The 16,703-nt window shown below is 47.9% G+C and overlaps 1 protein-coding gene across 6 annotated transcripts in view; it reads left to right on the forward strand.

The window, feature by feature from the left end:
* Nucleotides 1-16,703, forward strand: part of TUT4 (terminal uridylyl transferase 4) — a 1,006,035-nt gene that overhangs the window by 712,633 nt on the left and 276,699 nt on the right. For 5 of the 6 annotated variants that reach the window (XM_069232665.1, XM_069232661.1, XM_069232662.1 and 2 more), the window contains one exon: nucleotides 13,563-13,740. In XM_069232665.1, the coding sequence (XP_069088766.1) occupies nucleotides 13,563-13,740 (178 nt within the window). The remainder of the gene's footprint in view (nucleotides 1-13,562; nucleotides 13,741-16,703) is intronic. The other variant, XM_069232664.1, reaches the window with a different exon arrangement.

A 16,703-nucleotide genomic window follows, 5' to 3' on the forward strand; every position in this document is an offset into this window, starting at 1 on the left:
AGCTCCAGGCTTTAACCTTACAAGAAATACACAAAGATAGGTCAATGCTTCGTACCAACCTAAGTTCTTCCCGAAGGTGGTATCTCCATTTCACCTCAACCAATTCATTGAACTGCTAGTTTTTTCCATCTACCAGAGTCTGTTGCAGAAAGAGCTCTTCACACACTAGATATTAAGAGAGCACCTATGTTCTACCTTGATAGAACTAAAACTTTTAGAAAAACTAAACAATCACACTAAGGCAACCGTATATCTTATTATGACATAGCTAATTGGATTGTAAAACATATCCAATCTTGCTATGCAAAGGCAAAAAGACCATTACCTATCTCTCCTAGAGCACACTTCACTTGTTTAAAAAAAAAAAAAAAAAAAAAATTGCAACCATGGCCTTTTTAGGAACTATCCCCTTAGCTGACATATGTAATGCAGCTACATTGTCCACACCTTCACTGAACATTACAGTGTGGATCTGTTAGCATGCCAGGAAGCTAATTTAGGACAGGCAGTGCTATGTACACCTTTCCAGTCAACTGCAACACCCACAGGTTAGCCACCGCTTTTGGAGGGTGCTGCTTTACAGTCTATGCAGAGCACGTATATACAGCCACACATGCCATCAAATGGAAAATGTTAATCACCAAGGAAGCATCTGTTTATGACATGTAGTGCTGTAGATTCACATGCGCCCGCCCTCCTTCCCGGCCATTTGGCCATTGCCGTTTATTTCCCTTACAAGTACATTTGCATGGACATCTCTTTATTTACTCTTGCACTAAACTCCATTCACACCCGCCTGCGGTAAAACAGTCTTACAGTGGAGTCGATGACCAATTGCATTATCAGCTGAAGGAGTCGTCACTACACCTAATGACTCGAAAGACTTTTCAAAGAAAAACAACCTGCGGAAGTATGCAGAGCATGTGAATCTACAGCACTACATGCTGCATACATGCCTATTGGGTAAGTAACATTTTCCTTTTATTTTCATGGTGGACAGTTTCTGATCCGTGATTTGAGCCACTCTCCACATCACCACTGCAAAGGAGGTGCTGTCCTCATTGACAGGACCAGATGCTGAGACTAGGTCAGAACCTGGAAAAGTGCCTCATACCAGTTTTCATCTATGTACTGGGGCATTATTTGACCCTCTCCTCATCATAATGGGCATTGTCCGACTCCATACCAGATAGGTTGTGGAGGACCTGAGCCCTTCATTGACGCAAGAGAGATGTGTCAGATTCTGATGGGTTGCCAAAAGTCTGCAACCCAGTGCGATCAGGTGTGGTTTTGTCTGAAGCTTGCTTGAAGTTGGAGTGCTTTGTCGTTCGGACTTGACAGCATTTGCATTGGTGTCGATGGTCTGAGGCAGGGTATAACTATACCTAGCTCTCTGTAAAGCTTACCAAATTTACACTGGAGCTCATGCTGTCACTGAGAAACTTAGAAAGGTTCTGGCAGCCTATGAGAAGGAACATACAGTGGAAGAAGGGGGTTCCTCAGAGAATCCAGAAACCACAAATGAAGGTGAGGAGGAAATGAGCACCCCTACCTGAGAAACGGAAGCCCTCTCAGAAAGGGACCTGGCTCTAGAAAGAGGGTCCCAAAGGTTGGCTCTAAAGGCTCAACATTTGGAAATGGCAATTAAAGGAAGAGAGTTGGGCTTAGGACCCTTCTCTGGTGGCAGCATACTAATAAACAGGGAGGAAGATACATCTTTTAACCTAAAACTCCCCAAAGGAGTTGTCAAATGTTTTTCTGCCTATGAAAGCGTGTATAGCCAGAGAAGTAGATAGGAAATATTGGGGCTCTCTGTTATGTGAACTGGTCTCCGGTAAATGCAGGGATAGACTCCTGACATTGAGTGAGGCAGATGGTAAGTCCTATGACCTCATTAAGGGTACCCCGATTGAGGGCCTTGGACTGAAGAGTATAGGATAAAATTCAGGGAAACTTGAAAAATCCAGGTTCAGTTCTTGTTGGAATTTGTAGACTTTTCTGTACAAATGCTGGGTGGCTGGTTAAATGGTAACAAGGAACAAGACTTTTATGGGCTTTACAATTCAATCATGAAAAAGCATCTGTTGTGTAATTGTTACAATCAGAAGCTGCATCAGTTCCTGGTAGACCTAGGTCCACTTTCTCCTCCAGAGTTAGTGAAGAAGGCAGACAACTGGGTCAAAACAAGGATGACGAAGACTACCACTGGTGGGGGAGACCAATAGAAAGAGGCTATCAGGGTCTTCATCAGAACCCCAAAAACCTGTTTAGGAGGGTGGGCCCAGAGACTCCACACAGTCCAACAATGGGTAGCAAGAGAAGCACTTTGATCTCTAAAGGTGTGGTGCCATGATTGTAAAGGACACTGAACTGGAGACCTCAGGGGTAAAAACAAAAATAATGCCTCTAGTCCACCTGCAGTAAATGCAGTTGCTAATCTCCAGGTGGGGTCTCAGTTGTGACCATGTCAGTGAACCCACTGAGGCAACATTAGTCACTGAGAGAGGGGTAGGTTTATCTGGAGCTGTCTGGCCCACTAATATGTAAAAATCCAGACAGCACCCCTTGATTAATCAAACTAGTAGAGTAGAGGCCTTGAGAGACACTGGTGCTAGTGTCACAATGGTGACCCAGCTACTGGTTCACTCAAATCAGTACCTTATTGGAAGGACCTATCCAGTCACCAATGCTGACAATGTCACAAAGATCCATTTTATGCCATCTTTGGACTTTGGGGGTTTGGGGGGGGGGGGGGGGAGTTGGACAAAAGGAATTGGCTGTACCCCATCCTTCCCTGTAGACTATCTGCTTGGAAATGACTTGGGCTCTACCCCTTGCCTGAAGTTGAATTGAGGACACATGCAGGGATTCTTGGGATCCCAGAAAGGGGTTGTGTGAAAACCAGAGCACAAAGCAAACTCCAAAGGGAACAAAATGTGTTGGATCCTAGAAGAATGGACCATCCCTCCAAAGGAAAAGTCAGGAAGACTGGGTTACCAGCTTCTAAACAGATGCCTGGTCAGAATCACTCTTCTCAGGAAGGGGACCTGGTCACCCCAGAGGGAACTGAGACTGCATGGTTTAGGCCTTACTATCCAGATCTCTTAGGTCCAGGGGACTCTCTAGGTAGGAATTGTGCTAGGAACAAAAAGCCTGTCCTGCTCTTGAAAGACTGAGACCGAAAGCTGCATAGGAAGAACAGGGTAATGTCAGTGGTACCCACCGGGCTTATTGGGAGGATGGACGCCTGTATACTGAGGCCAGAGACCTCAAGCCTGGTTCAACCAGGAGGTTGGTAGTCCCTCAGCAGTGCGGAGAGTTTCTCCTCAATCTGGCCAATGATATTCCCCTAGCTGGATACGGGGACCAAAACAAAACCTGGAGTAGGTTGATGAAACACTTTTACTGGCCTGTGTTGTCACAAAAGGTGAAGGACCAGTCCTGTGTCCCCTGTCAAGCTAGTGGTAAGGCAGGAGGCCACCTGAAGGCCCCCTTAATCCCACTATCTGTGGTTAGGTGCCCTTCGAAAGGGTAGGGGTTGATATTGTTGCCCTTTGACCCTCAAACAGCCTCAGGAAAGAGATAAATCCTAGTGGTAGTGGATCGTGCCCCTAGATATCCTGAAGGAATTCCTCTTAGGACCCTTACTGCCCATGCAGTGGCCAAGGCTATGGTAGGTATTTTTACCAGGGTGGGCTTTCCTAAAGAGGTAGTGTCAGACAGGGGTTCCAACTTTATATCTGCATACTTAAAACACGTGGCAGGAATGTGGTGCAACATATAAGTTGAATACCATTTGCAGACCAAAGAATTAGTTGAACTTTTTAACCAAACATTGAAAGGCATGATTGGAAGACTCCCTGAAAAATTCAGAAGGAGGTGAGATGTCCTGCTTTCATGTATGCTTTTTGCCTATAGGGAAGTGTCACAGAAGGGAGTAGGGTTTCCTCCTTGGAAGTTTTATTTAGGCATCCTGTTAGGTGTCCATTAAGCCATATAAGAGAAGGTTGGGAGAGGCCTCTCAAAGAGCCCAAACAGGACATAGTGGATTATGTGCTTTGCCTTTGTTCCAAGATGGCTGAATACATGGAGAAAGCAAGCCAAAACCTTCAGGCCAACCAGGAGCTCTGGAAACCCTGGTATGTCCAGAGAGCTGTGATGGCGGAATTCCAACAAGGGCAGGAGGTGTGAGTGGTAAAGCCTGTGGCTCCTAGGGATCTCCAGGATACATGGTCTGGGTCCTACCCTATCCTTGAAAGAAAAGGGGAGGTCACTTACTTAGTTGACCTTGGCAGGTGCAAGATCCCAGAGAGGATCATTCAGGTCAGCTACCTGAAGCCCTATTATGGTAGACCTGATGTGACCATGCTCATGGTCACAGATGAGGGGTAGAATGAAGAGAGTGAACCTCTCCCGGATCTCCTCTGCAGTAACCCAAAAGATGGTTCTGTTGATGGAGTGGGCTGGTCAGACACCCTCACAGAACAACAGCAGACTGATTGCAGGCAAGTCCTCAGCCGGTATGTGTAGGAGGCTGACCCTCTATGTAGTGTGCAAAGCTAGGCACACTGTACAGGGGGTCCAGGCAACCACACGTTGGTTTCCAGAGGTAAAAATCAGATCACCTAATGCTCCAATTTGTGAGGTAGCTGGTCGAGCAGTAAGACTAATCCAAGAGATGTGCTAAGGATTTGTTGTATTCACAATATCAAATCATGCACCGCACACACTCAATGAATAACTCAAGACCAGAATTTATAAAAATGCTTCAGATCTTTATATCATTTTTAAGACCAAATTGATACAGCAGGTCCTCTGTTCTTGTGCTGTCGGGTTCGTTGGTGCTGTCTTCTTTTCTTCCTGATGTATCTAATTTCTTGGCCTAGGGAAGCCCACTAAATACTGAATTTAGTGGGCCTTTTAGGGGGAACCTGGTAGTGTCCAATGGGACACTTAACATTGGGTGGCTACACCCACTACAGTGACCACTTCCTGTGGGAAGGGTCACTACCCTAAAGCTCATTGGCTATTTTCCTGCCATTCAACATGAAGGAAAATGAAATGGAGGGTCCACTTCTCCGGCAAGTCCCTAGGGGTATTGCATGGTCAGTGAGACCCCTCTTCCTACCCTTTGTGTAGTTTCCCACCCTTGCTCCCACCAAAAGTGGGGGTTAACAAAGGAGGAAGCAATCTGCTGCTAGCCACAGGCCTGGGGGCTCGAGTTTCAAGGGCAGTAGCCGTTTGAAGCTCACCGCCAATGGAATGCACATTCCTGAGGGATGGGATGTTAGCTCCTCCACCCAGGAAGGGTTTTTGTATAACAGAGAGCTATGTCTGTCCCCCAAGGTTTGTATATTGGCTGTCTGGAGGTGGCATGCTGGATGGAAGCAGTCCGCAACCGTGCCAGTTAGGTTAGCTTTTGCAGGAGGGACCTCTAAGGTGACCCCTGGGTGCATTTAGGGATAAATACAATGCTCGTGCCAGTTTGGATTTATCATCCTGAGTTGTTTGATAGCAAACAACCCATGGTGCAGAGTGGCCATCATGTAGCTGTGGAACTCGTGTTTGACCAGTGTCCAGTACATATGCTCTGAAACTAGAAAGAATGGGAGGAGTGACCACCCTCAAACAGCAACACACCTCAGGTGTGGCAGGCGAGGTGACCCCCCTCCATTTAATTTTTTTCCCATCTTGAATGAAAAGACAAATGACCAGTTGGGGGTCAGGGTTGTGTCCCTCTCCTAAAGGAGGTGGTCACATAGCTGGTGTATCCAACCTAAGGTAGGTAGCCCATTGACTACTATCAAGTACTCCCTGCAATGCCCCCTATATACAGTATTTAGGTGGCACCCCCTGACCAGTACTTAAAATTCCTTGTGACCTAAGAAGAGCTGGACACTACAAAGTCGCACTAGCAGAGAAGTCTGAAGACACCCACTGACTTGACCCCAGCCCTACTGGCCTGTCTGCAGCCTTCGAAGAACTGGCACCAAAAAACGACTTGTCCTGCAGCTCAGTGACCGCCTGCTTTCAAGAAAGACCAAGATGTTCAGAGGACAGCAGACCTGTTCAAAAGAAGCTAACTTCAAAGAAGTAGTAGTCTGCCTGAGGAAACACAAAACCTCCTCTGGAACCACCTCTGTACCGGGCACGCACAGCCTGAGTCCAAGTGGCCCTCCGGTCCTGTGAAGTTTCCCCAGCACTTCTGACTGAGAGTCCACCATGGGCTGACGCCTGCCTGACTCCGCCTCAATGCCTGCAGCCTCAGCCGGAAGACTCCACTGACCGTGACCTAACCAGTAAGCTGTTTCCGATGCCAAAAGACACTTCTGCACCCAGAGAGCCCTGGGCCATGAGGAGCTGGACTGTCAGTGTCCCTACAACCCTTGCCATTTCTACTTACCAGGGCAGCTGTGGGTTGTCTTCACCCAGCCTCCTGGCCAGAGCCTGCAGCCTGTTTCTGGAAATTATCTTCACTGAGTACCATTGGGCGCCGAGCGCTGTTATGGCAAACTGCACCCGAGCGCCCCTGTGCCGCTAAGGGTGTAAGTTTGGAGCTGCCTTGTGGCCCCCCCCTTGTGCTTACCTCAACTCCAGGCGGTCGACACCTGATCCTGCTTTACTCATCTGGGAGCAGCGTGCCTTCGGTTACCCCACCAGTCTCCATTGGTTAACTTTGGGCCCTGACTCAGAATTTCATCCCTGCACCCGGCCGCCCCCGTGCTGCTGTGGGTGCACTCTTGGTACTGATTTGAACCTTGCTTGGTGTTGACCTAAAACCCTGAAGACTGGATCTGTAATTTGAGTTCTTAACTGCAAAACTGCATTCTTGTTTTCCTCCTAAAGATTCTGAAATTTTTTGATTTTTTGAAACTGAAAAGTACTTTTAATTTTGAAAACTGCTTACCTATAACGACGTTCTTTAGTTTAAAGCATATATAAAAGCAAATGTTATTTTTCTAATTTGGTCTTGGATGTATTTTTTGACTGTGTCTCTCATTTACTGCCTCTGTAAGTACAAGAAATGTTTAGCATGACTCCTAGATCAGTGTAACTGCTCGCCCACACTACCAGAAAAGTAGAGCATTGGGTTGCCTATTTTTGCCTGTGGATACCAAGGTGAGGTTGCTTGGACTCTGTGCACAGTGCACATCGTTTTTGTTCACTGTATAGAGAGGAAGCCTCCTACAATTGGCATGTCTTCTGTACAGGGAGACAGTGGGTTTTATGAGGTGATTCTGGCTGTGGTGCTGTGTATGGTTTGAAGTCTGTAGGAGGTATACTGTGATTCCCACATAGAGGGCTTGCCACAGCCCAGTTGGTTGGTGATGAGAACTTGTAACGGTGTGTCTGGGGTGCAGGGTTAGCCACTTGAAGATCTTATGTAGCATGCACAGGGTGAGTAAGCAGGCGGAGGAGATGGTGTGTATCTATGACTTCATGGTGAGTGTAGGAAAATGCCACTGTTGGCATGGTTACCCCCTAACTTTTTGCCTTTTGTTCATGCCAGCTTTGATTGAAAGTGTGCTGGGACCCTGCTAACCAGGCCCCAGCACCAGTGTTCTTTCCCTAAACTGTACCTTTGTCTCCACAATTGGCACAGCCCTGGCACACAGATAAGTCCCTTGTAAAAGGTACCTCTGGTTCCAAGGGTCCTGGGGCCAGGGAAGGTCTCTAAGGGCTGCAGCATGTATTATGCCACCCTGGTGACCCCTCACTCAGCACATGCACACTGCCTCACTGCTTGTGTGTGTTGGTGGAGAGAAAAAGACTGTCAACATGGCACTCCCCTCAGAGTGCCATGCCAACAACCCACTGCCTGTGGCATAGGTATGTCACCCCTCTAGCAGGCCTTACAGCCCTAAGGCAGGGTGCACTATACCACAGGTGAGGGCATAGCTGCATGAGCACTATGCCCCTACAGTGTCTAAGCCAATTCTTTGACATTGTAAGTGCAGGGTAGCCATAAAGAGTATATGGTCTTGGAGTTTTGTCAAACACAAACTCCAGAGTTCCATGATGGCTACACTGAACACTGGGAAGTTTGGTATCAAACATCTCAGCACAATAAATCCAGACTGATGCCAGTGTGGGATTTATTGAGAAATGCATACAGAGGGCATCTTAGAGATGCCCCCTGCATGCCAGCCCAATTGCTAGTGCTAGGCTGACCGGTCTCTGCCAGCCTGCCACTTCCAGACCAGTTTCTGGCCACATGGGGTGACTACCTTTGTGCACTCTATGACCAGGAACAAAGCCTGTCCTGGTTGGAGGTGCTTAACACCTCCCCCTGCAGAAACTGTAACACCTGGCGGTGAGCCTCAAAGGCTCAAGCCTGGTGTTACAATGCCCCAGGGCACTCCAGCTAGTGGAGATGCCCACCCCCCCCCCGGACACAGCCCCCACTTTTGGCGACAAGTCTGGGGAGATAATGAGAAGAACAAGGAGGAGTCACCAAAGGTGACCACCTCCTTAGAAAATCCTCCATCTTGCTTTAGAGGATTTAGCCCAATAGGAATACGGATGTGCCCTGCTCCCCAAAGGGAGGAGGCACAAGAAGGCCATTGACTACTGCCCTCCAGCCCTAAACACACCCCTAAATCTAGTATTTAGGGGTGACCCTGAACCCAGGAAATCAGATTTCTAACGACCTAACAAGAAGGACTGCTGACCTGAAAACTCTGCATAGAAGAAGGAGACGACAACTGCTTTGGCCCCAGTCCTACCGGCCTGTCTCCTGATTCAAAGAACCTGCAACAGCGACGCATCCTGCGGGCCCAGCGACCTCTGCCGACTCAGAGGACTGCCCTGCAACTCCAGAGGACCAAGAAACTCCCGTGTCCACGGCCCTGTGTAAAGCAACCAAGAAGAAACTATCTTTAAAGTGACTCTCACCTCACTCTGGAAGAGTGATTCCCCACCACTCTGCACCCGACGCCCCAGGCCCTTGTCCAGAGAAACCTACGCCGCAGAGAGGACCCCCAGGCGACTCCGATGACGTGTCCACCCTGAGCCAACCACTCTGCATCCCCATGACACCTGCAGAGGGAATCCAGAGGACCCCCCTGACCGCGACTGCCCTGTAACAAACAAACCTGACACCTGGAAGAAGCACTGCATCCGCAGCCCCCAGGCCCATGAAGAACCAACCACCAGTGCAGCAGTGATCAGCAGGCGGCCCTCACCCTTGCCCAGTCGGTGGCTGGCCCGAGGAGCCCCCCTGTGCCCTGCCTGCAACGTCTGAGTGACCCCCGGATCCCTCCATTGATTTCTATTCAAAACCAGACGCCTTGTTTGCCCACTGCACCCGGCTGCCCCTGTGCCGCTGAGGGTGTATTTTGTGTGCCTGCTTGGAACCCCCCAGTGCTCTACAAAACCCCCCTGGTCTGCTCCCGGAGGACACAGGTACTTAGCTGCTAGCAGACTGGACCCGGAGCACCCCTGTTCTCCATAGGCGCCTAAGCTATTTGGTCCCCTCTTTGACCTCTGCACCTGACCGGCCCTGTGTGCTGATGCTGGGTGTTTGGTGTTAACTTAAACCCCCAACAGTGGGCTGCCTATGCCCCGGGGACTGAACTTGTAAGTGCTTTACTTACCTCAAAAACTAACCTGTACTTACCTCCCCCACGAACTGTTGATTTTTGCAGTGTCCACTTTTAAAATAGCTTATTGGTATTTTATGCCAAACTGTGTACATTACTGTTTTAATTCAAAGTCATATCTTTACCTATGCAAAGTACCTTACATCTAATGTACTTAACTGCAATTTGAATCTTGTAGTTCTAAAATAAATTAAGAAAATAATATTTTTCTATATAAAAACGTATTGGCCTGGAGTTAAGTCATTGAGTGTGTGTTCATTTATTGCCTTTGTGTGTACAACAAATGCTTAACACTACCCTCTGATAAGCCTATCTGCTTGACCACTCTACCACAAATAGAGCATTAGTATTATCTATTATTACTTCTGTCAAGCCTCTTGGGGAACCCCAGGGCTCTGTGCACACCATCTCTCACTTCTAGATAGTATATACAGAGCCAGCTTCCTAAACTGAGCTTATTATCTGTGATGATGTAGAGGTTTCTTGCATGGTCTGTGCATATGGTTGCGAGTCCCAGTTCCGAGGGCCCCCAGGCATCACTCCATGGGTTGTTGCTGCTGAAGATCAGTACTTCTGTCTTGTCCGCGTTCAGCTTCAGACAGTTGTTTCTCATCCAGGCAGCGGTCATGCATCTGTGGTAGTTGGTCCTGGTGGTTGTAGGGTCATCGATTAGTGAGATGAGTTGGGTGTCATATGCGTAGGATATTCTGTTGAGTTTGTGAGATCTGATGAGGTTGGCAAGTGGGGTCATATAGGTGTTCAAGAACGTGGGGCTAAAGGATGAACCCTGCAGGACTTCACAGACTGTATCCTTGGGTTTGGAAGTGAAGGGTGGTAGGTGGACCCTCTGATTTCTTCCAGTGATAGAGGCAATCCATTTGAGTGTGTCCTCTTGAGGGGGGCGATATGTTGGAGTCGTTTGATCAGTGTGTGGAGTGATATGCTGTCAAAGGTCGCTGATAGGTCAAGGAAGATTAGAGCTGCTGTTTCTCCTCAGTCAAGAAAGGTTGTGGATGATGTTGGTGGCTGCGATCTGGGATTACTGTAGAAGCTGTTTTGCTCGAAGTGTGTCGTGAGTTGCCCGTTGACGGGGAATGGGAGCAGAGAGATTGACTGGGTTTTGAGTGTGCTGGCGGTTAGCAGAGGGTTTTTTGAGAAGTGGTCTGACTTCAGCGTGTTTCCAGGCATCCGGAAATGTTGTGGCAGTGACTGAGGTGTTGAGCTGATTGCTGAGTTCCTGGCCAATCCCTTTGTTTTTGAGGTTGAAATGTGGTGTGGGCATGGATCTGTGAGAACTCCCAAGTGTATGGATTTCATGATGAAGGTGGTGTTCTAGGTGTAGCGGTGGTATCACGTTGTAAGTCTCTGGCTCTTCTCAGTTGTGGTGGATGTGACTGTCAAGGACGTCCGTGGTGAGGGCTGGGGTTCAAAGTTTCTGTACAAGGTTGCAATCTTGTCGTGGATGAAGTCAGCGAAGCTGTTGCACAGCTTTTGGACAGTGTTTTCACTGGCGGCCAGGTTGGAGAACTCCTTAATGATGTTGAAAAGGTCCTTGCTGCTGTTGGTGCTGGTTTTGATGAGTTGCTGATCCAGGGATTAAATTAATAATTCCCTATTTCCCGCCTTCTGGTGTTGGTTGGGTTGGAGGTGTTGAGGGCGTCCGTCCAGATGGTCTCTAAAAACTTTCCCCAGCTATGGTATGGGAACCTGGCTATTTTGGGGGGTGGCATTGTCAGGGCTGGAGATGTTGAAGTGGACGATGGAGTGATCGGTCCATGTGAGTTCTGTGATGTGGCTGTATTTGACGAGTTAAATATGGGTTCCAGTCTGTTTCCTGCAGGGTTTGCAGTTGCAATCTGGGTCAGTACGAGGCTGCTCATGCTGTCGAGGAGGTGAGCAGTGTTTAAGTTGCTGTAGTTGTCAATGTGGCAATTGAGGAAGATGTAGTCCTTGGAGTCCAAGGCGGGGGGAGCAATAAAGTCTGAAATGGAGATGCAGAAGCTGGAGTGAGGGCTCCGGGGGGTCAGTATGAGAGGGTGCCTCTGATGGTTGTCTTGCCATCCGTGTGGCGTTTGAAGTTGATGGGTGATGGTGGTGGTTCACTGTATGGCTACTCTGTGGATGATGGATATTCCTCCCCCCGGTTTATTGGTGCGGTCACACTGTGATCTTGTATCCGTTTGGGACCACTGTGGCGATGTCAGGGGCGAACATTGTGTTGAGCCAGACCTCAGTGAGGAAGACTGTCGGTGTGAGGGTGGTGACAAGGTCCCATTATTTTTTTAAGATAAGCCAAAGGCCTGAGGTAACTCTGTATCCACGTTGTAGCACAGAAAAGAAGGAACTGACATCAGCATGTCGGAAAGGGGATTATATGGACTCCCTCGACATCACATTAGGTACATGACGTCGCTACGGAGTCACACAACACCCTCTTCCAGTTCACAGATAATGCTGGGGAAGAAAAATCCGGATTCAGTCTGGCACCTGGGAGAGAATTCTAAGGTAAGGAATCTGCACCTAGATGCTGTCTCTACCAAATAAGGCGTTAGGGAAGGTAAGTAACTTGGTCATTCGGTGGAGTGCTTCTCCATTGAGTGTGTGTTTAGGAGCAGGCTGTGGAGTTGGTGGTTGGCTTCTGGTGCGGTCGGGGCCAGAGTGGTGCTCTGGGGCGTGATGGTGGTCGTGCTGGTGCAGGAGAAGGTGCAGACAGGCTTACCTTTGGCGTACCAGTGGTGTGTCCACTGCGCGCTCCGGCTGCAGCCTCTGTTAGGTAGATCCTGGGAGGATAGAGGGGCGCTGAGAGGCATTGACTTTGCTAATGCCATCCTGGTCCCTACTGCTACCATGCCACTCTCTGACAGATTATAAACAAGGCTGCCATTTTGGAATGGTATCCTACATGCTGTATTATGGTTTCCGTTCCAAGATGGCCATCATGTTTATAATCAATCAGTGAATAATCCGACAGCACTGGGTAGCGAGGGCTGATGTGTTGTAAAAAGGATACTCCAAAAAAGAAAGAAAGCATTTTATTTTCCTGTAACATCCGTTGTTTGAATATCTTTGTCTGTGCATATTCCTAAGGACACAAACAAGAGCTGAAACATGCACACATCCAATCTGCATGCCGTGAAAAAGTAAAAGCTGTTGGTTCTGCCAATGCTTGTAATGTGCTCTGTTATCGCCGCTGTTATTTTAAAATACAAACATATTTGCAGTACATATTTTTCATAATTTCTTTTTGTTTTTTTTATTAAACGTTTCTTTAATTGCTAGTGTCTCCTTACGTTATCTCAGCTACTTCTATTGATTAAATGTTAGTTTTTTAATCCACAGATCTAATATAGAGGCCAGTACCAGAATTATGCCAGAAGTAAACAGTGAATCTAGGGATTTCATGTAAGGGGCTTGCCCTTCTGCCAGATTTCTTTTTTATATTTTCGCCTAGGTCCATGCTTTCCTTTATGCATAGTACTGCATAGCTTACTGCTCAAGTTAATTTGGGCTCTTATTTAAAGTCTGTTTGGTCAGTGTTTTCTCAACTTGGGTGTGTAGTTCATGTGAGGTAAAACAAATGGGGCTCTTTGCGGTAGTGGTATTTCAGGTTGGTGCTTTTCAGGCATTTGAAAGACTTATATAGCTAATGGCACCAATATCTAAATTGTCTATCTTAAGGTTCAGCCAAGTAAAAGCATGGCTTATCAACGCACATTCTGCCAATTCCCTGTTCATTCAGAGGCTTTGGTTCCTGTTAACATTGTGTCAGATGAACTAGTTTGGAAAGCCTAATCTATGGACCACTCAGTAGGGATAATTCATTGATTTAAGATAGGTCAAGGATCAGTTTGATACAGCTGCAGAGCGTTAATCAGATTAGCAAGTGTGGTATAGTTTTAAGTCTTGGCAATTTAGTAATTTTATCTTCCTTTGTTCTTGAACTTTTTTAATTGCACACAGAAGAAACGCGTGCCTTCTCATGGAAAGAATACAGAAACACTGGGTGAACTTTGGCTGGGCCTGCTGCGATTCTACACTGAAGAATTTGACTTTAAGGAATATGTGATCAGCATTCGACAAAAGAAGTTGTTAACAACTTTTGAGAAACAATGGACTTCCAAATGTATTGCAATTGAAGGTATTTATTTTAACATACATTTTCTAGTTTGTACCTTCTTCCTAATCAGAAGATAGAGAAGCTATGCCTAATCTGTGGTTCCCTTCTTCCTTTACAGTTTGGAGCATTGACGAAGAATATTTTGGCACAATATTTTGGCAGTACTGTTCAGGTCAAGGATGTATGTCAAAATACAAGTAGTGTTGCAGAGCATATTTTCTGATAGAGACTTCAAGCCACACATTCCTTACCTTAGAATTAGAGTTGGACTGAATCAGGATTTTTTTTTTCCGGGAGCAGTACCTCTGCGCGGTGGTAGATGGTGTAGTTCAGCTCCACGTGGTGTCATCTGCGCTGGAAATGATGTTCTCAGTGCCTTTATAAATACCACCCAGTACGAGGTCAGTTCTTTTTGCACCATTCAACGCAGATCTGGAGAAGAGCTATCCCTAGTCATTATCTTTTTTCCACTAAAATTGTATTTGATTTTTTTTTTACTTTTTCCCACGTCCTTTTGAGGTTTTTGTCCTATTGTGGCAGGGATGTCATGTTGAAAGGCCAGCTTCAAGCCCTGCCACACCTGTAACTGCTCTATGCTATTGACAGACCCACACCTTGTATACCTCTGGAGCCTTGAGCGCTTCTGCGACCTGAATGCTTGCGCTGATTGCTGCACCATGAACCCAAAGGCATCCTTCATTCCTGGCAGCTCGACATGTGATGCCACGGCGATCCAGATTCAAGTCCAGAGGAATGTCCCAGGAGTGCAGTGCTTGTAGAGCCATAGATCTTTGTCGAAGTCACTAGGACAGTCAGGTAAGTCCCACCACCTCAAAAAAGAAATTGTTGAAGAGATCTTCGACTTCACCTCATCTGTCAGCAGTTCAGACGAGGGGTTGTCTCTTGTCGAAGCATGGCTCTGTGGTAGGAGCCAGCTCCTGGGCCTCCTTTGTACCTCCCTGAGTTTCAGGGAGATGGAACAACCCTCGCCCAACTCAAGGAGTCCTATGAGGCCAAGCATCTCATTTTTAAGTGGCCCGTTCCCTCCGGTGTGCCTTCAGGCCCTGAGGGTTTGGAAGGGGCCCGTTCTGGTTCCACATGACAGGTCCTACCTTGGCATCATTTATGCCCCTAGGATCCAGTCTTGGATCCTGTCAGACACCGGTCATGCCTTCCCTGGTGCCGTTCCTGACGTGGACCCTACCGGCTCGGGCACCCCAATCCTCACCCCCGACTCTGACATGGGGTCTGGAAGTGTTTTGACCGACACCTCCTACAGCACTAACTAGAGCCATGCCTTCCAGGTCACAGCCTCAGCCCTAATCCAATGGGCTAGGTCCCTGGGAGGATTGAGAAGGGTCGCTGGGCTGGACTGGGGGACCAGGTTCTGAACAGCAAAAAGTTCAGAAATCCTCTTCTCAGGAAGAAGTCTTACCAACCCCAGAGGGAACGGAGCCCATGGAGCTTGAACCTTACCAGGTTGAGCTCTTGGGCCCAAGGGACCCTCTAGAGACCAGCTGAGCCAAGGACACAGGACCTGTCCTGCTCTTGAAGGCCTGCGACAGGAAGCTGCTGCACATGAGAAGGGAGATGTCAGTGGCTCCCACAGGATCTGTTGGGAGTAGGGACTATTGTACACTGAGGTCAGAGACCCCAAACCTGGTGCCACTTGGACAGTGAAAGTGCCTTAGCAGTTCAGGGAATTCCTCCTCACCTTAGTCCATGACATCCCCCTAGCTGGGCATCTGGGCCAGACCAAAACTTGGAATAGGCTTGTCAGCCATTTCTATATGCTCAATGTAGGAAGTTGGCTCTGTATACACTATCTCAAAGTGAGAGATAGTGTGCACAGAGTCCAAGGGTTCCCCTTAGACGTTAATTGTGGCAAAATTAGATAATACTACTGCTTTATTTTGTGGTAGTGTGGTCGAGCAGTAGGCTTATCAGAGGCTAGTGTTAAGCATTTGTTGTACACACACACAGGCAATAAATGAGGAACACACACTCACAGACTTACTACAGGCCAATAGTTTTTTTTATATAGAAAAATATATTTTCTTAATTTATTTTTAGAACTACAAGATTCAAATTTGAGGTAAGTACATAAAATGCAAGGTACTTCACACAGGTAAGTATAGAACTTTGATTTAAAACAGTAGTACACACAGTTTTGGTTAAAATGGCAAATAGCTATTTTATAAGAGGACACGGTGCAAAAACCAACAATTCCTGGGGGAGGTACATTTTGGTTAGTTTCTCAGGCAAGTAAAGCACTTACACAGTCAGTCTCCTGGGCATAGGCAGCCCTCCATTGGGGGTTCAAGGCAACCCCAAAGCCACAGCACCAGCAAAACCGGGCCAGACAGATGCAGAGGTCAAAGGAGGGCCCAAGACACTTAGACACCTATGGAGAAGAGGGGTGCTCCGTTTCCAGTCTGCTAGCAGGTAAGTACCTGCGTCCTCGGGGAGCAGACCAGGGGTTTTTGTAGAACACTGGGGGGGTGGTGGCACACAAGCACACAAAACACACCCTCAGCGGCACAGGGGTGGCCGGGTGCAGTGTACCAAGTAGGCGTTGGGTTTGCTATTGAAAACAATGGAGGGACCCGGGGGGTCACTCTGGCGATGCAGGCAGGGCACAGGGGGCTTCTCAGGCCAGCCACTGACTGGGCTAGGATGAGGGCTGCCTACTGGACACTCCTGCACTGGTAGGTGGTTCCTCTCGTCAGGCGGCAGCGGGTGCAGTGCTTGGTCCACGCGTCAGGTTCCCTTGTTACCAGGCAGTCCCGGTCAAGGGAGCCTCTGGATCCCCTCTGCAGGTGTTGCTGTGAGGGTGCAGGGGGGGTCGACTCAGGGTGTCCACATCGTTGGAGTCACCTGGGAGTCCTCTCTGCAGTGTTGTTTGTCCTGAACTTGAGCCGGGGGCATCTGGTGAAGACTCTTTAAAGTTGCTTCTTTGTTGCAATTTGTTGCTGTTTCTGGAC

The sequence above is a fragment of the Pleurodeles waltl genome, chromosome 4_2 (assembly GCF_031143425.1).
Source record: "Pleurodeles waltl isolate 20211129_DDA chromosome 4_2, aPleWal1.hap1.20221129, whole genome shotgun sequence".
NCBI classification, from domain to species: Eukaryota; Metazoa; Chordata; class Amphibia; order Caudata; family Salamandridae; genus Pleurodeles; species Pleurodeles waltl.